This window comes from Ceratotherium simum, chromosome 14, assembly GCF_057802395.1.
Source record: "Ceratotherium simum simum isolate JZ-2026a chromosome 14, ASM5780239v1, whole genome shotgun sequence".
NCBI lineage: Eukaryota > Metazoa > Chordata > Mammalia > Perissodactyla > Rhinocerotidae > Ceratotherium > Ceratotherium simum.
In genome coordinates this window covers 49976588-49997229 of record NC_141913.1, presented here as the reverse complement: position 1 = coordinate 49997229, position 20642 = coordinate 49976588, and the positions used below count along the sequence as shown (strand labels likewise).

General features: G+C 40.8%; 1 protein-coding gene across 1 annotated transcript in view; it reads right to left on the bottom strand.

Moving 5' to 3' along the window:
* Window positions 1-176: 176 nt before the first annotated feature.
* PHLPP1 (PH domain and leucine rich repeat protein phosphatase 1) overlaps window positions 177-20642 on the bottom strand; it is a 222918-nt gene continuing 202452 nt past the window's right edge. The window contains 5 exon segments of the mRNA XM_004422600.3: window positions 177-2334; window positions 4988-5216; window positions 7880-8074; window positions 15300-15404; window positions 20050-20180. Coding sequence (XP_004422657.3) covers window positions 1174-2334; window positions 4988-5216; window positions 7880-8074; window positions 15300-15404; window positions 20050-20180 — 1821 coding nt within the window. The 3' untranslated portion in view covers window positions 177-1173.

Below are 20642 nucleotides of genomic sequence, written 5' to 3'. Positions count from 1 at the left end.
GGGTTGATTTCACTACCTCATTGAATGTAGGCTAACCTGTTGGGTGTCTCCCCTTAAAAAAAAATCAAAGAAATATCCAATAAACCCAAAGTTACATCCATTCATTCCAAACCCAAGGTGGGTGTGATCCTCTGCAAGACACAACTGGCTCCTGAGACAAAAGCAGAAGGGTCCAATACTTGTAAATTTTATATTTATTATAACAAAAATTATGACATGTTCATTTGTGCATTCTGCTTTAATATAACTCTCGGTATGTAAATGATCTAACTGAACTCTATACAATCATGCTGATTGTGGCAGCAGTAAGGAACACAATTAAAAAGTGTCTGTAAAAGTCAAGAGGCTGGGGGTGGAAAGGAGAGGAGGAGGAAGGTTCAGAGGCCCCTTGGGTGCAGGTTCGTTGCCAGTGGCCTAAGGTCCACCTCATTTGAACAGAAATACTCTTAGCTGCTCAGCCTCCTCATTTAATGAACTAACGGAGGGTTATGAGGAAGGTGTGGGCGGGAAGGCTCCTCAGAGGGGGAGGGAGAGGAAAGTCAGTTGTTAGGCTGTGTCCTTATGCCAAAACTACAAAACATCTGAAGCATCACTATACAACGTGGAGCTATTTACAATAGAAATTTCTCAATCAACTGTTCTCTCAGAGAAAATTAGTGAATCCCAGTGACTTAAGTCACCTGACAGAGTAAAGCAACTCCTAGGAGTTAGTCTCCATATTCTACAAATGTCTATCATTTTCAAGACAAAAAAAAAAGCTTTTCCCCCAAAGAAATACAGAATTACAATATTATTAAATCACTTAGCACTGGCAACCTGCCTTGCCTTCCAAACAAACAAAACAACAAAAAGCCATTTTAAAAAATATTACATTATCATTAACTGTTTCTCTTAATATATTAAACCTTTTGCTCTTTGTCTTTATACATCTGATATGTTAGGGGAAGAAGTTAACAGATTTAAATCATATCGGTAAAGCATCACTAGAAGAAAAGTGGTAATTATTAAAAAAAATGACCAACAGGAGGAGACCCTACAGACTAGCTGCAAAGACAGTCGGGAAAGTGTCTGGGAGAAGAGCGTGGAGTAAACCCCTGGTTTAATGTGAGCCTGGGAGACTCTCGCGACTAGTCTTTCTTGGTTAGTTTATTTCTTAAATAGCGCTCGGGTGGGTCATAGCGGTGTGTCACAGTAGTCTGGCAGCGGGTCCGCCGGGCACTGCCGTTGCGGCTGCTGCAGGGGGAGCTGCGAGGGCGGTGGCTGCTGCTGCTGCTGGTGGTGTTTCATGATCTCCTTGACTTCCTCCTCCAGCTCTGGGGGTATGATGAACTGATCGTCAGGGTCTGGCTGAGCCGGAGCCGCAAAATAGCCTCCAGGCTTTCGGAGGGGCGCGTCCGTAGCTACCTCTATCACGTTGTGGCTCCTTTCCTGGGGCGCCACCGAGCCGTTAGCCCTCCGGCGCCCAATGGTCCCCACAGCACCAAAGTCCACCTTCCTGGCCAGACCGGGCTCATCCTCATTGGCGCTGATGACAATCCCCTCGTCGCTGGCCTCAGCTGGCACCTGGAGCAGGTGCTGCTGTTTCTCCTTCTCCTTGGCCCGGCTGCAGTGGATGTCGACTTCCACCTCTACCCGGCTGCCATTGGTGAAGACGCCCTCAATTGGTTCTTCGTCATCGCTGTCAAGGCCATTGTCGGAGAAGGCGCTAGAGAAAGTGGCGCTGGACAGCTGGCGCTGGAAGGAGTTGGACAGGCAGACGGGGTGGAGCATGCAGCGCTGCTCGCTGGGGTAGGCGGGGCTGTTCTCATTCAGGGCTCCAGATGGGGGCTCATCAGAGGCTGTAGACCCCACCTCACTGCTCATCTCGGAAGTGGAGAGCTCACTGCTGATCTCAGAGGCCATGCCGCTGCTGGAGGATGGCACGGCCAGCCCGTCGGAGGGCCGGTCCTTGATGACCATGCTGACAGAGGGAGGGAAGATGCCCGGGCTGGGCGGCGGGAGGGTCCCACCCGCGCTGAGCTCGCAGCAGCAGAAGCTGTCCTCAGTGACGCTGAGCTGCACCACCACGGCGCTGATGCTGTCATGGCAGCCGTAGCTCTGGGCAAGGGTGCACAGCTTCTTGGCAGCAGCCAGGGCGTCAGGCACGTTGCGCACGGCCCCCACAGCCTCCTCGATGGACAGGCTGTCCCACAAGCCCTTACTGCCCAGGATGAAGAACTCATCCTGGGGGGTCAGGGGCACAGACTGTACGTGGGGGCGAGGCACCACGCTGGGGTGGAGGAAGGTGTAGCCCAGGATGCGCGTGGACTCAGTCACCCCATTCACCTTGCCGTCCTGGAAGAAGAGGGGTTTCCAAACAGACATTAACACAGAGTGCATGTCGCAACTGAGCAGCCTCCCAGGGGCCTCCTGCCTGGGGACCCCAAGAAGAGCGCTGTGTGGTCCATAAAAGGGAGGACTGCTCACCCTCTGGTGAGTGGTTAATCATCTGTCAGGAGAAACCTGGGGCAGTATGCTGGGCAGGTCAGGAGCAGGAGGGACAACAGGAAAGTATTTCAGCTGTTCCCTTTATTGGGACCATGTGCACACTGGTTAACAAGACCTGCCTATCTCTAAAGCAAATCATCAGCTAGTCTGACACAGCAACATGGCTAATGAGCTTCTCCTGTAGCCCACAGGAAGGAAGAGCCTTTCTGAAATGAGCCATCCTGAGCAGACACATGAGGCAGGGACGGTTCAAGACAATGCCCCCAAGTCTTAGGTTACTCTCCAACAAATGGCAGGAGTGTCTGAAGGTCAAGAAGCGGGTCAAGAAGGTCAAGACACTGTTTTAAACTTAAGAAGGTTGGAAGAAAAATGATGGAGAAAATCTTGGTGTGCCTAGCAGGGTAAGAATGTCTGTGTTTGGAGAGGTAGATGCTAAAGAAGTGTCAAGTCCTATGTTTTCCTTGAACTTGCTTTCCTGGCGGTAAATTGAGAATACAGTCTCCCAGTTTAGTTCAGCTGGGTTCATGCCATTTAAATCACGAGCCAAAATTTAAGACCATTTGCCAGTAAAAAGACCTTTACTCTGAAGCTAGAGGGGAGGAAGAGAGACAACCCCGTGTACCTGCTCGGTTCTCTATTCTTCGAGTTTGAGGTTCTCAGGTCCATAATGTGCCTCTACATGCCCCTATTTTTAATACCCTTTCCAGAGAAGTCTCCGTTATGACAAAGGTAACTTTCAGTGTGTGTCTAGGACGAGGTAATGGAGATGGTCTCACCATCCCCCTTGAAGCAAGTGTTTCTTGCAGAGAATATCCATTTCCTTTACAACCCTACCACGTGCCTTCATTTGGGAGTGGCTTCCCCAATCCCACATACAATCCTGCCACACCATACTTACAAGCAGGCAGCATTCTTAGAAGAATGTCAAATTCTTAGAAAATGACTAAAACAGGGCTTCAAGCACAATTTTCAACTGCCTCGATTCTACTGATGTAATTTGTTCTTCCCCGAAGTATGGAATTTGGCAATAATTACCCTTGTTGTTCTGCCCAATCCTTTCGTTCTCTCTTGATCAGAAAAAATGGTGTGTGTATGTGTGTGCGTGTGTGCACGCATATGTGTGTTTTGGGGGTGTGCCTCAGGTCGAGAAGTAAAAAATCCAAATGGGGCAGAGTATTCAGCAACGCAGACAAAGTAAGGAAGAGGGGAGGTAGAGAAAACAGGAGAAAAAGTCTAAAGCACAAACTGTGATCCATTCATGCAGCAGAAATCATTAACCTCTGCATTGTGTAATATTGAACATTTAATTCAATACATTCTGTCCCATCTTAGACTGTCTTTGCTCCCTAACACAGTGTCTACTGTCCATTTTAATCCTCCCTGCTGCCAGAACAGGCAGGGAGCTAAAATCGATACACAGACTCACTTCCACAGACCCTCACAGTGCATCCTGAGTCTTCCTGTATCTTTCTTGAGGATCTGATTTATCGAAGCCTATCTGAATCTGTCTTTTCTCTACTGGTCTGCAAACTTCCACCACTGTCCACCTGGGCTACTCATGGTTCTTAGGGTTGTATCAGCAATACAAGACTGGACACCTCCTGTGGGCAGCTGTGTGTCTGCGGGAGTCACTTCTGTGTCCCCACATCATTCTTCAGGCACCCAGCTGGTGATCAACATTGGAGGCTGAATTAGTCAGTGGAGCAGAACCCCTAGAGCCCATTTGGGAAGTTGTGTTGTAATAAATCTTGGTATAACGCAGACCTACTCCAGAGTTTCTCAACAGTGCCACTACTGACATTTTGGGCCAAATAATTCTTTGTTGCGGGGGCTGTCCTGTACATTATAAGATGTTTGGCAGCACCCCTACCTCTACCTACTACATGCCTAAAGCACTCTCCACCCAGCTGTGACAACAAAAATGTCTCCAGACCTTGCCAAATGTCCCGTTGGGGGCCAAATCGCCCCTGGTTGAAAACCACTCACTGCCCTACTCAAATGGAACTCAAAGCATGAACCAAAATAACAACTAGTTACATTTATACTGATTATCACACTAGCCTTGTAAGACAGGACCGATACATTATTATTCTGACTTTACAGATGAGGAAACTGAGGCTTAGAGGTTTAAAGTCAATAGCCTGCAGGTGGCAGAGCTAGGATATGAGTGTCAGCAGTGTGACTTCAGGGTAGAGCCTTCAACCACTGAACCAGCCCTTTGGCAGAGGGGCTGTGAGGATCAGATGGGACAATGCCCTGAAGCACCTGGCATACCCCTGACACAGAGAGGCCATCGATAAGTGGCTTATTATTCTGTACATTCTAATGTCTTCAGACATATCATACAAGGAATTTGCTTTGTCACACCATGGATTTGGAATTTTAATTTTAAACCAACTTCAAAGAACGTTCTTTGAAGGGAAATGCATCCTGGCTGGTTTCTGCCAGGACCCTGGGCCCATCCTCCCCAGCATCCTGAAGAAACCTGTTCTCTCCTCACCTCAGTGATAATGGCCTTGTGCTGTTTAATTCTCTTCAGTTCTTCTTCACAGCTCATGACATACGATCTGGACAGAGGCAATGGCTTCCCATTCCGACAGAGAACTGTTTGGCACTTGCCCACATTAGCAGAGGTCAAGGTGAAGGATCCTCCTGGGTCCACAGGGTCATGTTTGATATGACAAAGGACAGCAGCACCTCCAAGTTTCTGCCCAGCAGTTCCGAGTTTCCTGGAATCCGAAGAGAGAAGGTAACACAACCCGTCATGAGGCACTTTTGCTAATTCAACAGGAAGACTGTGCCACTGGACAGGGCAGGAGGAAAACCAGAACCTAGGGGTTCGATTCAGCCTCTTGCCCCAGAGCAGGCTCTGCTCAGCTTCTCAGAGAAAAAGAGCCCATGGAATCTGACACACACACCCGCACACGGAGAGGTGTCTGCTCACAACTGGGGCGAAGTGTCACTTTACCACTAAGAGCCCCAGCAGCTGACATGGAATGAAAGAGCCCTTGTCCTGCTGTGTCCAGCCTGTTACTCCCATATCAGCACACTCCAAAGACGGCAGGAAAATCACCACCGCTTTCCCCACCCACCTCTCTAAATCCCCTCTGCTCCAGGGAGAGGAAATCGAAGGGGCCACCTAAACAGGAGCAGATGTAAACACACTAAACCCACTGACATGTACACTTTAAAACTACCTGACCACCCTCTCCCCCTTTATAAGGATGTTTGCTGGCATGAGCTTTTAAGTACTGGACCATTCATGTTCTTGCCCTATGTGGTGAAGACTTCCTGGACCAGCAATGTCTATTCTAGAATATTCACAGAAAGAACATTCTAGTAATCAAGCTCCAAAGGGCTTTTACTTATGACCATTAATCCAGAGACTTACTGAATACACAAAGCATGTGCAACTTCTGACAATCAAAAGGAGCCACGAACTCCTATCATAAGCCCCACAGCCGGCAGTGCCTCCCAGGCCCCCACGGATCCCGAGTGGTACAGGAGCAGGAAGGTTAAGCCAGACATGCTCCTCTGTTTATGGGGCAGACCCTCAGGTGCTGTCATCCCCTCTCACCGGTCTAGGTTAGGGAAGTGGCAGTAATAGCAACCGAAACCAGGGCTGCCTACTCGCATGCATTAGGATGTCATGTACAAAGAACATGCAGTTCTCCTGAGGACAGAAAAGATCACCGCACATCCACAACCTATTAACAAATACGGAAAACAAGAGGCATACAAATGACCCTGGAGATGGGCCGACAAATCTGGGTCTCTAAACTCCAACTTCAGGACACCCATGACTGGATTTGGCTTTAGGCGCTGCCAAGGCAGCACTACTTTCTTCCTTTCAAAGGCACAATGATTCCTCTCAGCAAAGCCAGAAATAGGATGGTATTTGTGAAAAGTACAGCTAGTAATCATGATGAGTTTAAGGTCCTTAAGTTCTTAATTCTTTGCAGCACTTGAGGGTCTACAAAAAGTAGACCTCTTGGGGGTATGTGATGGGGTTGTGTGCGTGTGTGTGGTGTGTGCACGTGTGTGTCTGTGTGTATGATACATATTTGCTTTTTTTCTAGGACAAGATGGTGGTAAAAAAGAAAAGGGTATAGATGTGCCTGGCAGGTGGAACATTCTCTGGAGTCTTACCGCCTGAGGTCAAATTCTGGCTGCACCATCTATTAGCTCTTGGAGCAATTTGCTTCACCTCTCTGTACGTCAGTTACTCATCAGTAAAATTATTCAAGAATAGTAATATTATCTATCTCATGGGGTAAAATTTATACTATTTAGGCATTTAGAACAACGACTGGTACATATTAAGAGCTCACTAAATATTAGCTATTATCAGTATTCAATTGCTAATTGTACACGCCCACTGAGAATCTGAAAGACAGAGGTGAGTCCAGCACCAAAAAACTTTACTGGGCCTGCCTCTACTGAGCTCTTCAAGAGGAACTCTTCTTCTTGACTATACCCATGACTTAGGGTAACTTTAAAGGCTTCTCTGAACCAGCATTCCTTAGCAGATACTTTTTCTACCCCTGTTACAAAGATACTTTTTCTGGCAGATTATCAAGAGAGAGATAAAGGAGAGAAAGAGAAAAGATCATCATTGTTCCCATGACCTTTAGAGCACTCTCCACTTCCTTGTCCCACATGAGCAAGCGTTTGCAGTACAATATTAATAGACAGGCAATTCCTTTGCAACCTACAAAGCCATTAGAGTGACAAAAGAATGAGCAATTCTTTGAAGGAGGGAAGGCTTATAACATCCAGCCCTAAGAGTTACAAACAACATTCCACAATTTCTATGGTAACCAAAAACTCTAGGCAATGGCCTACGATTCTGTTAGAAACACTGTCCTGAACATTTAACAAGAGAGAAAAACAACATATGAAGAATGATTTAACTCCTGGCCTAAAATTTGACCATCTCAAGTTCACAAAGGTTTGCACCATCTCAAACCAGTGACAGTATTTCACAAGGGTGAACAAACTGAGACAGAAATAGTCCATTTCAAGGAGACGTCCACACACCAGAAGGTCTCAAGAGCCTCTGGAGCTCATGTGATTTTGGGGGGAGGGTGAAGTATGTTGTAAACAACCTGGTGAAAACCTGGAATCACGATAGGCCTGTGAGGTCCAGTTCCAAGAGAAACTAAATTCCCGTCATTGACTTGACCTCCTACCAAGTGGTCTGGACACCAGTACGTCTCAAATGTAACACAGTCCACCCTGATGCTTGAGCAAAACCAAACTGCCTGACCGCATCTTGAATACCCATATTCAACACTAGTGCTTTGAGATTGCTGGGCACCTATCTTTCTAATCAGAGGGCAAACACTCAAACAAGAGCAAGAAAACACACGGCAGGGACTCTCAGTTTTACCTTTGCATAACAATGAACGTATTGACCATGTATTCTTCTTCATTTTTTGTTTTCTGCAGCTCTTCTGCCAAAATGTCACTCATAGTACATTGGAGAAGGTAGGGTACCTCCACGTTCCGGTCTCCATCAAATACACCATACAGGGCCTCCCGGTTGTCACAGAAGTTATTCACCGACAGGGCTGCAACACACAACCTGCAAAGCAAGAATGCTTTTGTGCGAAGTCTACTCATCTCTCCTTCTCCAGGCCCACCCAAAGCTACTTTTTTTCAGATTCGCCTGTTCCAGTCTTGTCTCTTTCTTCAAGACTTCAGACAGATTAAGAATAGACTAACTCCAGCTCATTTATATCAACTAATTTCTGTAAGCAAAGAAGAATGATTAACATATATTTACGCTTCACACATGGCTCCCCCGACCCCCTTATCTTCTGATGATTTTATTTTCAAATGGCAGTGAAAGAAAGAGCATAAGAGGCATGGGAAATAATACAAGATTATGAATCCGTACGTCCACATTCATTCACAAAACATTTATTAAGAACTTCCACATCGGGCAAAAATGGAGTAACAACTAAAACACTGGAAAAACATATGAAAAGTATACAAAAAACATATGAAAAGTCTCAAACAACTTTAGAAAAGGCAAAAAAAAAAAAAAAAAAAGAAACAACAGTATTCAGACATTGGACAATAAGAAGTGCAGGTCAGAGAGCGAGACTGATGTCTGCCCAGCACACTGCCTGGAAAAAATTTCTGGGCTGCAGCACAGGGAGGAGAAACCCAGGTGGAGCCTGGCGCTCTCCCTAAGTGGAGGGAGGATGGGTCAGAAGAGTTCACAGGCAGAGGACTGGAGGGAGGAAGGCAGCATGGAGAGGCGAGTGCTCCGGAGGCCTGCAGAGTCTCTCCACTCCAAGCCTCAAAAAGAATCAAACTGTTTCCAAGGAACTTAACTGTGTCCCAGAAACTATCCAAAATGAAACACAGAGAAAAAAAGACTCTGGGAAAAATAAAAAGCCAGGGCGTTAGTGAGTGGTGGGATAACTTCAAGCAGCCTAATATACAGGGAATTGGAGTCTTCAAACGAGGAGAGACAGAAAAAACTTGTGAAGAATTAATGGTTGAAAGTATTTCAGATCTGATGAGATCTATAAACCTACAGATACAACAAGCTCAACAAACAGTAAGCAAAAGAAAATGAAAAAAATCAACTGAGGCACATCAAAATCAAATCCTGAAAACCAGGAACAAAGGCAGGGGAGAGAGTAGAGGAACAAAGACAGGAATGACAGCCGACTTCCCATTAGAAAATGCAGAAGACAGTGGAGCAAGATTTTTAAAGTACTGATAGCAAAGCTGTCAACCTGGATTTCTCAACCAGTGAAAATAGCTTTCAAAAGTTAATGTGAAATAAAGACATTTTCAGATGCACAAAATAAAAGAACTTACCACCAAAACACTGGCTCTATAAGAAATGTAAAAGGAAATATGTGAGGCAGAAGAAAATGCTATCAGATGGAAATCTGGATCTACATAAAAGAATGAAATGTACCAGAAATGATAAATAGGCGATTAAATACAAATTTTTTTTTTCTTATTCTTAAAATCACTTTACAACAGTGGTTCTCACTGGGGCAATTCTACCGGCAGGAGACATTTTTGATTGTCACGACTGGTCATGCTGCTATTGCTTCTAGTAGGTAGAGGGATGCTGCTAAACATCCTACAATGCACAGGACACCCCCTCCCTCCCCTGTCCCCCAACAACAAAGAATTATCTGGCTCAAAATGTCAATAGTACTGAAGTTGAGAAACACTGCTTTAGAAAATAACTGACTATTTAAAGTGAAAATTATAACAAGGTATTTTGGGGTTTATAATAAACGTAGAAGTAAAACATACGACAACAATAACATGAAAACCAGGAGAGGGGAAATGGAAGATATAATATTACTTAAAGTTAAACTAATTAATAAGTTACAGGTTATACTACAAACCCTGAAGAAACCACACACACACAAAAGGTAGAACTAATAAGAACAAATAAAGGAGATAAAATGGAATCATAAGAAATGCTCAACCCAAAAGAACGAAGAAAATGAGAAAAAAGGGAATCAAGAACAGATCAGACAAATAGAAAACAAATAGTAAGTTGGCTGATTTAAACTTAATCATATCAATAATCCCATTAAAAATAAAAATGGTCTAAACACCTCCCAAAAAGACAGAAAGTCAGATTGGATAAAAAAGCAAGACCTAACTACATGCTGTCTATAAGAAATCCACTTTAAATATAAAGAGACAAATAGGTTAAAAGTAAAAGGATAAAAAAATGATATCCCATGCTAACATACTAATCAAAAGAAAGCTAGAGTAGCTATACTAATATCAGACAAAGCATATTTCAGAACAAAGAATATTACAGAAATAGAGTCATTTCATAATGATAAAGGGGTCAGTTAATCACAAAGCTATAACATTCTAAATGTTTATGTACTTAATAACAGAGCTTAGAAATATACGAAACAAAAACTGATAGAATTAATAAGGAAAAACAGACAAACATGTAACTGTAGTCTCTCAATCATCGACAGAACAAGTAGACAGAAAATCAGCAAGGATATTTAAGACTTGAACAACATCATCAACCAACTTGATCTGACACTCTACCCCAACAGCAGAATACATTTTTCTTTTTCAAAAGCACACAGAATACTTACCAAGACAGATCATATTCTGGGCTAAAAAAACGTCTCAATAAGTTTCAAGATTCAAGTCATTCAAAGTATGTTCTCCAACCTTATTGAAGAAATTGCTTAGAAGGAAATTTACAGGTCTAAATGCTTAGAAAATTAATGTCCTAAGCTCAAATCAATGACCTAAGCTTCCACTTTAAGAAACTAGAAAAGTAAGAGCAAAACAAACCCAAAGCAAGTAGAAAGGAAATAATAAAAATAAGAGCAGAAGTCACTGAAATTCTTAGAAAACAGAAGAACAACATACAATAATCAATGAGACCAGAAACTGGTTTTTTGAGAATATCAGTAAAATTGATAAATCTCAAACCAAACTGATCAGGGTAAAAAGACAAGACACAAATTACCAATGTTAGGAATGAGAGATGGGAGAGACATCACTATAGATCCTACAGATATTAAAAGGATAATAATGAATATTATGAACAAGTTTATGCCAATAAATTTGAAAACCAGATGAAATGAATATAAATTCCTTGAAAGACACAAGTTACCAAAGTTCATTCAGGAAGAAAGCGATAATCCTCTATTAAAGAAACTGTATGTTTAGTTAAAAACAAAAGAACATTCCAGGCCCAGATGGTTTTCTTGGTAAATTCTACCAACCATTTAAGGAAGAAATAATATCAATTCTGTACCAACTCTTCCAGAAAACTGATGAAGAGGAAACACTCCTCAACTCATTCTAGGAGGATGCATTACCCTGATACCAAAACCAGGCAAAGACATCATAAGAAAAGAAAACTACAGGCTAAAATCCATCAGGAATATAGACATCCTCAAGAAATTACCAGCAAATTGAATCCAGCAGCATATAAAAAGGATAACACATCATGACCATCAAGTGGAATTTATTCTGGAAATGCAAAGCTGATTCAACATTTTAAAATCAATGTAATTCACCACATCAACAGACTAAAGAAGAGAAAAATATGATCATCTCAACTGATGCAGAAAAAGCCTATGACAAAATTTGACATCCACTATAAAAACTCTCAGAAAACTAGAATTAAAGAGAATTTTCTAAATTTGATAATGGTTGTCTACAAAAATACCTTCAGCTAACATCATACTTAGCTGTGAAAGAATACATTCTCACCAGAAGATATATGGAGCAATGATAAATAAGCATGTGAAAGGATGATCAACAATCATTAATCATTAGGGAAATGCACATTAAAACCACAATGAGATATCACTATTAGAATGGCCAAAACAACCACCACCACCACAACCTGATGATAACAAGTACTGGTGAGGATATGCAGCAACTAGAATTCTCATACATTGCTGCTGGGAATGCAAAATGGTACAGCCACATTAGGAAACAGTTTGGCAGTCTTATAAAATTAAATATATACTTATCACATGACTCAGCAATCCTACTCGTAGGTATTTACCCAAGAGAAATGAAACATGTTCATACAAAACCTGTATGCAACTGTTTATAGCATTTTTATTCATATTTGCTAAAAACTTCAAACAATCTAAATAATTTATCCTTCAAATAGTGAATGGATAAACAAACCATAATATATTCATGCGATAGAATAATATTCAGCAATAAAAAAGGAACAAACTACTAACACATGCAACATCACAAATGAATCTCAAATGCACTATGCTAAGTGAGAGAAGCCGGACTGAGAAGGCTATACACTGTGTAATTCCATTTATATGACATTCTAGAAAAGGCAAAACTAATGGAAAAAAAAAGCAGATCAGGAGTTGTCAGGGGCTGGGGGTGGGGAGAGAAACTGACAACAGAGGGCCATGATGGAATTTTGAGGGGTGATGGAACTGCTCTATAACTTGATTGTGGTGGTAGTTACACAATGATAATCTTTCATCAAAACTTGCAGAGCTGTACACTAAAAAGGGTGAATTTTACTGAATATAAAATATTCCTTCTTACTATATATATAAATTAACATATATTAATATATTGTATATAAATTAATCAAAAGAAAAAAAATTAAGCACCTGATATGTATCATAGGTAGATAACAGAGATATGAACCTGAAAATACAGTCTCTGCCCTTAAGGAGTCTGAGGACAAATAATAATAGTAATAACCATTATCATTAATAATAGTAGCTAACACTTAAAAAGAGTTACTATATAGCACACATTGTTCTAACCACTTCACATATGTAACTCAGGGGATCCTTATAACCCTATGAGGACAGGGAGTATTTTTAGTGTCATTTTACAGAAGAGGAAATTAAGCCAAAGGGAGGTTGAGTAACTGCTCAAGGTCACACAGCAAATAAATATAGAGCCCAGATGCAAAGCCAGTCAGTCTGGCTCTCATCTCAGTACTTTGAAATTCCTGCCTCCATTTATTAAGAAAAATAAGTCACCCCAAGTTATATGGCAATTAGTGGCAAAGTAAAATTTAATAATATAATATTAAATCATCTTATAATTCTGTAAGCTCCCCTTGCTAGTCAGAATAGGGGTGTGTGTAAAAAAAAGCATGTTTTTTAAAAAAAGTATAATAGTGATTCTTTTCTGCTGAAGCTTCCTGTTTGTTTTTCAGTCTGAGGAAGAACCTAAATTATCCAACTGTAGCTCCCTCCTCAGGTTTCCCCAAAGGATCTGAAATGACCTGATAGGGAGACACCACAGCACCCCTGGGGAAAGAGGGGAGGAGAGAAGAGAACAGACACCTACGGAGATTTGGAGGTGGGGACAACCACAGTTCTCTCCTTCCTTCAAGACAGCAAGCAGAAAGCTCTTGTTTACGTAACTACTTTATCTACAATTCAAAAAGAAAACACTTGAGAAACTTCTGCTGTCAAAACCAAACGGTGAAAAAGCAAGGGGCCGGGGTGGCGTGGGACTCCTGAGGTGTGGGCCAGGTGCTGGTGTGCAGGTGTGCTCACTTTAGGACAAGTCACAGAGTTGTATGCTCGTCAAAGTACTTTTCTGTACCTATGTTATACTTCAATATAACAAAAATTTTAAGAAAGTAATTGTACAAGGGGGAATTATACAGGAAAAAACAGATCTAATTGGTCACTGCTTTATTAATATATATGAGTAGATAATAAATTTTAATATTCAGAGATGTTTAAAAACCAATCTTGGATTTCACACCAGTGTTCTTGAATTAGAAAGCAGTTTCGGGGCCGGCCCGGTTGCGCAAGCGGTTAAGTGTTCGTGCTCTGATGCGGCGGCCCAGGGTTCGCCGGTTCGGATCCTGGGCACGCACCGACACACCGCTTGGCAAGCCATGCTGTGGCGGCATCCCATATAAAGTGGAGGAAGATGGGCACGGATATTACCCAGGGCCAGTCTTCCTCAGCGCAAAAAAAAAAAAAGAAAGAAAGAAAGAAAGCAGTTTCACATACTGGTGTTTTTCAGTAAGACGTAAGGTCTTTTAATCTAAAAAGAAAGATCTCTAGGAAGGAACTTTGAGTGCTCCAAAGGATGTATAATTTCTTCCTCTCCCCCAAATACAATGATACACAGTGCAAAGTACACAGAAATAACGCAACAACCAGAGCCCAGGCACAATTGGCTCTTCTGCCTTTTTTGGGCAAATGGAACAGAGGTGTTGAAAAGGGGGCTGCCTCTTGTCTGGACAGCACAACGCCAAATCACACTCTTATGGCAAGAGGAAAGGATCAGTGTGTCAGATGCAGAACTTGAGTTGACTGTTTTCTGTCCCAAAGAAAAGCAGTCAGCGTGGCAACCAGAATTCCACCTTTCATTTTCCATAGAGGGTATTCAGCTAGTCAGTCAGTGGTTCTTAATCCTGGGTGCACATTAGAATCACCTGGGGGCGATTTTAAAACATTCTGATTTAATGGGCCTAGGTTGGAGAATTTTTTCTAAAGTTCCTCGCCTGACTGATTCTGATGTGCACCCAGGGTTGAATACTAATGTTAGCTATTACTGGATCATCCTCCACTTTCTGTTCTTCCCTTACTCTCAGTGTTTGTGTTCCTAAACCTTAGCTAATTAAATTATGACTATTCTAATTTATAGGGTTCTTTACTTTTCTAGTACTAATTATTAGCACCTCTTCATAAAAAGCAAGCAAGCCTTAAGAGCTTGATTACAAATCTCAGGAAAACTAACATTTGCCTCTAAGACAGGGAAGGTTGGTGAAAACAGAGAAGAAAAAGAAATTAAGATGGACAGCCCTGGTGGCAAGAAAAGCAGTTGACATTACAGGGAATGGACATCAAACTCCTGTGAAGCTGATTTGGATTGTAAGAAATAGTTCCACAGAACCACTGACTGGTCCATAACGTAAGTGATCTTGAATCTGGACAATCAAGGCTACTTCTCCCTTAATACTACCCCTGTTTTGCTTGGTAAACAGGCTTCAGAGAAAGATAAAGAGGCTTTTCAAAAAGCAGGGATGCATTTCAATCCTTAGGCCTTCTCCAAACACTGGAGTCTCACATAGACATAATGTGTCAGTTACACTGTATCCTAGCAACATCTCTCACAAAGAGAGAGTATGTGATGCCAAGCAGGGCTTAGCCTAATGTCCAAATGTAAGTCATGAGGTGGCCTCACTTTGGGGAAACATGCTCAAACAAATGCTACAGGAGGCAAGTGTGTGCCAGCACTGGGCTTCTTTCTGCCCGACTACAGAAGGGAGGCAGGCCGGAGGTGGTTCTCACTCCCAAGTTTCACCCACTTACTTGTTTTTCACCCCTGAAGCTTCGGTGTAGCCATGGCTCCATACAGCTGGGGCTCCAGATGCATCTCCTGCCGAAGGCTGATCAATCTTGAAACAGCGGATATTACTAACCAGAGAAATGGAGGGGGCAGGAATCATTAAAACCAAACACGTGCAAATTGCTACTTTTATCTGAGAAATGAAAAACATCTGCTAAGCACTTTATACTTACCATTTCTTACTGTGTTTAATGTGTCTGAAATATTTATTAGCAACAAGAACTAGCTACTCATCATAATGAAAACAAAAGGGCATATATACAGAGCACGAAAATTAGTTTTTATCAGCATCATATGGCGGTTATTAGAGACTTTCACACACATTGCATTAGATGGCTGCTCTCTCCTGGGAATGAAAAGGTCAGCTCTCAAGCTTGGCATGAGAAAAGAAAATTTCACTATTAAGTTGGGTGTGTTCTTACAACATGAACACCCAGATTTGAAAACTCTAAGCCACAATTATATTATGGCTTCGAAGATGTGAGAGAATTCTGCAACATTCATCCTCAAATCCAATCTCTGCCAACATCATCTCTTCAAATATTTCACAGATATTATTGAGGACTTGCCATCCTGAAGCTTCCAATTCCTTCCTCACACAACCATCCATGCTAAGACTAACATTATAAAATTACAAAGTAAATGAGGGGCATTTCAATAAATTGCACATTTACTACATATATTTAAACTGGGAGACAAGTTCTTATCTCGCCTCAGCCCCCATACGCCATGACTGGTTCAACAGGACCCAAAACAGAAATACTAAAACAATAAACTTTGAAATGGGGTTTATTAGAAACCAGCCTACTAGAAAGCATTCAATGTCCCCAAACAGGAAGTCATACAGATGTGAATCAGGTTTTTAAAAAGGCTGGCTACCACATGGTGAAATAAATCCTGCTTACTTGTAAACTGCCGCTAGTTTTTTCCCCTATTACTTAAACAAGAGAAAAAGCATATGTATAATCTCTTAACTTAAAAAAAACACCTAAACACTATTGTCATGACCCCAAGAATTTAAATTATCTGTTGGCATTCATTAACTCTAAAATATAACAAATACTGAATACCCTTCTTAAGAATCCTTCAACTCTAAGAAGTAAATCAAAACCCAATAGTATTCATTTTGATTCTAGAAATAGCTGGTGGCAATTTCTTTGAAATTTAAAACTATTTCGTTAAATGACAGTTTTTACTCTTAGTTACCAGCAAACATTCACTTTTTCCTTTATCCTAAAAAGTGGAAAAAGATAAAAATCATAGACGGTGCCAACAGAAAACCCTGAAATCAAATTAATACCTCATTTTACAGTAGGGCTATATATCCTCTTTCCAAAGTTTTCAATCCTATCAATAAAAGAGGGGCATTAAAAAAGAAAGTCAACCATTATTTGCTTTCCATATGACCTGGTACCAAATTTTATCCATGTACAATGGGAAGCAATGCAGTGGGTTTCTTTAGGCACACTTTAAGGCTCTGACTACATCTTTGCTGCTTTCTGAATTCTAGAGAAAAACTGAAGGCTCATTTCTAAAGACATTCATGATTTCTACAGAACACAAAGCTTTCAAAAAAGTAATTCCACTTCCTAGCCTGATTATTACAGAAAAAAATCATCCTTAAACTCCCCCATAATCCTTCCTGTGAAGCAGCAATTTCTCATTCTCTGCCGCGCTGAAGGCAGTGTGGCTGAGCCGCTGTCTGAAGTGACCTGAATGTCGACTCTGCTACAGCTTTAAATGAGTCTGAGAGAGGCTGAGAGCTGGAGCTCAGTCACATGGAAGAGTCACCACACGCACCTATCCCGGCTCATGTAGAACAAAGAGGCCAACCCTCTAAAAGCTCAAGTAACACATGAGATATGGAAACTCTTCCCAGTTACTAAGAAGCCACACCCTTCGAGATGCTAAACGGAAGGTAACATTTTTACATAAGAGATTTATGATTTCATTGTCTGTTACTAATTCTTTTTCCAATCTGAGAGCACATACATGCTTCACTGCAGTAGGTCAGGCTCCTCCAGCAACACATGCTCACTGTAGAGAATTAACAAATAGATGTTCTCTCATGCATATAAAATAGTAGGGTCACTCTACATATATGGTTTTGCATCTCTTTTCTAATTACATCATGAACATTTTCCCATATCATTTTATATTCATCCTAAATAGAATTAGAAATATCTTGATGACTATCTCTGTGCCTAAAATGAACACCACATTTCTGATTATTTTTTGGAATAAATTTTTGCCATAGAAAACCTTGGTCTAAGTATGTGAATACTTGTTTTTGTTTTTTTCCTTTGCTGAGGAAGATTCTCCTGAGCTAACATCCATTTGCCAATCTCCCTCTTTTTCTTTCTTTTATTTTTTTCCTTGTGTGTGTGAGCTGCCACTACAGCAGGGCCACTGACAGATGAGTGGTGTAGGTCGGCGCCTGGGAACTGAACCCGGGCTGCTGAAATGGAGCGCGTCGAGCTTAACCACTAAGCCACCGGGGCTGGCCCAGTATGTGAATATTTTTAAAAGCTTGATACACAGGGCCAATAGCTTTTAAGAAAAGTTGTATCAGTTTACAGTTCTCCAGCAGCACCAATTTGAGGAAGAAAAATGTTTTCATTTAAATATTTTATTTAACATTTCCTTGATATACTTGGTTGAACATGATCTTTTCAGGTAACTATCTGTACTTCTTTTGTTAAATGTTAATGTCCTTTGCTTATTTTCTGTTTGAGTGAATTCTTTTCTTACTGACCTTATAAGAACATTTTCTATTAAGAATATTAATGCTTTTATTTTTCACATTTTTTGCCAATGTTTCTTCTTAGTCATTTGCCTTTTAGATGTACTCTGGATAGCTTTTAGAGTAGACATTTAAAACTTTTATGTATAAAAAGTATTTTTATATATACATAACAAATATCAAAACCAATCTATATATATTGATTTCTCTTCTTGTGATTTCTTCCCCCCTTTTTTGACCTAAAAAGTCCTTTTCTGGCTTGTAAATATATTCATATGATTTCTTCTTACTTTTAAAAATGATTTCATTTTATAGATTTAACTCTCTAATTTAGCTGGAATTCATTTTGGTGTGTGATAAGAATTCAACTTTCATTTTTTTCCAAACAGCTACTTTCATTTATTAACAAGTTTTGATATAATTATTTGTAACACAAAATTTCATATCATATTAATAAAAATACTCAAAAGTTACCCATATAAAGATGAAATACACTTTGAAAATCCATGTACCTTAGTTCTGAAAAGTCCCTTAGATTGTACGTGGGCCACCCTCCTCATCTACAGAGGAGAAAACTGAGGTCTGGACAGACTGAGGGATTGGGCCAAGGCTTCACATGCTGATAAACAGGGGCGAGAGCCTAGGTCCCCCTCTGGCTTCCTAGGACACTCTACTAGGCTGTATTCTTCAATTATATATCAAAATCAATGTTTCCATTAAGTGCTTAAAATGTCAATAAACAGGCACTAATCAGGCCAATTCCATCCAGGAATCACCTTAAGTGATTTTCAAATTTTGGTTTGCAATAAAGCCTAGGTTAGTGTTAATGAACCACTAATATACTCTTCTTTTCAAAATTCTACTGCTTTTCAGTTTTTCCTAAGATAATGGAAGGTGACTTTCAGCAACAGATATTAACAACAGGGTTTAAGCACAGATGGCATACACAATGACGAATGTGTGTCAATGTCCAAGACTGGTACTTTGAGATACAATGCAAAAAATTCTGAAAATTCAGAAAAGTTTAAAGAAGAAAATAAACCCCATCCATAATCCTACTATCCAGAGAATAACACTATTTTAACATTTTGTTTTATATCCTTTCAGGCATTTTCTAGGTGTGCATGTGCACACACACATACACACCTACACAAGGCAGACAAATTTATTTTGCAAAAAGTGGGATTATACTCTACTAATTTCCTTTTAAACTTTCTTTTCACTTAACATCATACGTAGGGATCTTTTGAGTTAGTAATACAACTCTACATCATTGTTTTTAATGTCTATATAATATTCAGTTGTACTGTGGAGCACAATTTCTTTAGCTCTATTGATAGACATTTAGAGTTCTGTGATGAACATTCTCATAAGACGTCTTTTCTAATGAAGTTACCTTTAATGTTTAACATAGTGAACTTCAACTTGTAATTCTCCATCAACATCAAGAATGAGACAACATCAATGAACTCCTTCCCAAAACAGGAAGAGGACTTAGCAGGATCTAACTATCCCACACTCCCAGTTTTGTTAAACAATCTGGATTTTAGTTCCAAATTGCTAATTTTCCCCACATTATGCATCTCTTTGGAAATCCTTTCACATATCTGTATTAAGCATCACACTGTGTATTATCAGTAATGAGACTTTGTTATGTCTTGGTTGTTCAATGCTCTTTCCTACAACTTGATATCCCATTTTCCTCTTTGTATTAATTATTCTCATTCTCTTTTTGTCTGGATATTTTCTCAAAAACTTTCTGAAAGGACACATGAGTATCCAACTAGTAAATTTTTCTGGCCCTCCACTGTGGTGAACTGAACAGGCCCACAAATTAGTCACTTCAAATGTGTGTAGATACAGCTAATAAGTCAACAGATGCTTTGTATTCTGTGTAATGTTTTTACTAAGTTACAAATTCCATTGTCAGTGAACAGTGATGGGGTGGCAGTGCTTCAAAAAATACTTACTTCAGCAGTTCCAGGGTTTTGTGATCGAGGGCGAGTCGGGGGTTTCCAGTGAGGTCAAGTTCTTGCAGTTTTGTAGGCAGGTTTTCTGGTAAAGTGACTTCACTTAGCTCATTACAGCTCAGGTCCACGCACTAAAGGAGCAAGTGGAAACAAAAAGAGATGGCCTGGAAAAGTTGTTCAGGTGGTTCTATGCTCCTGCTCATTGCAGGAGAACCAGTCTGACCGCTCACTATCCTACGCTGGCCAAATGCAGAAAAATCAGTTTGTCTGCTACTCTGCCATAAACATTTAAAACAGATTTTGCTAAATGCAGTTATAATTTTTACTTGCTTTGAATAACACAGAAAAATCTATGTTCTTTATTCTTCCCATATTTATCCTTTAAGTTTATCACTGCAGTTAAAAATTAAGCATTAACTGAAAAATCCTAAGGCTAGGATATCGCACCTGTTGTGGCCATGAGGTTATAGTTATAACCTCAAAATGGAAGTCTGAAGGGCTTTCTTAAAAGAAACCAAAAAACACACAAAATGAGGAAAAGGCAGGGAACAAACTTTCAAAATGAGAAGATAATTCAAAAGAAGCTAAATAAA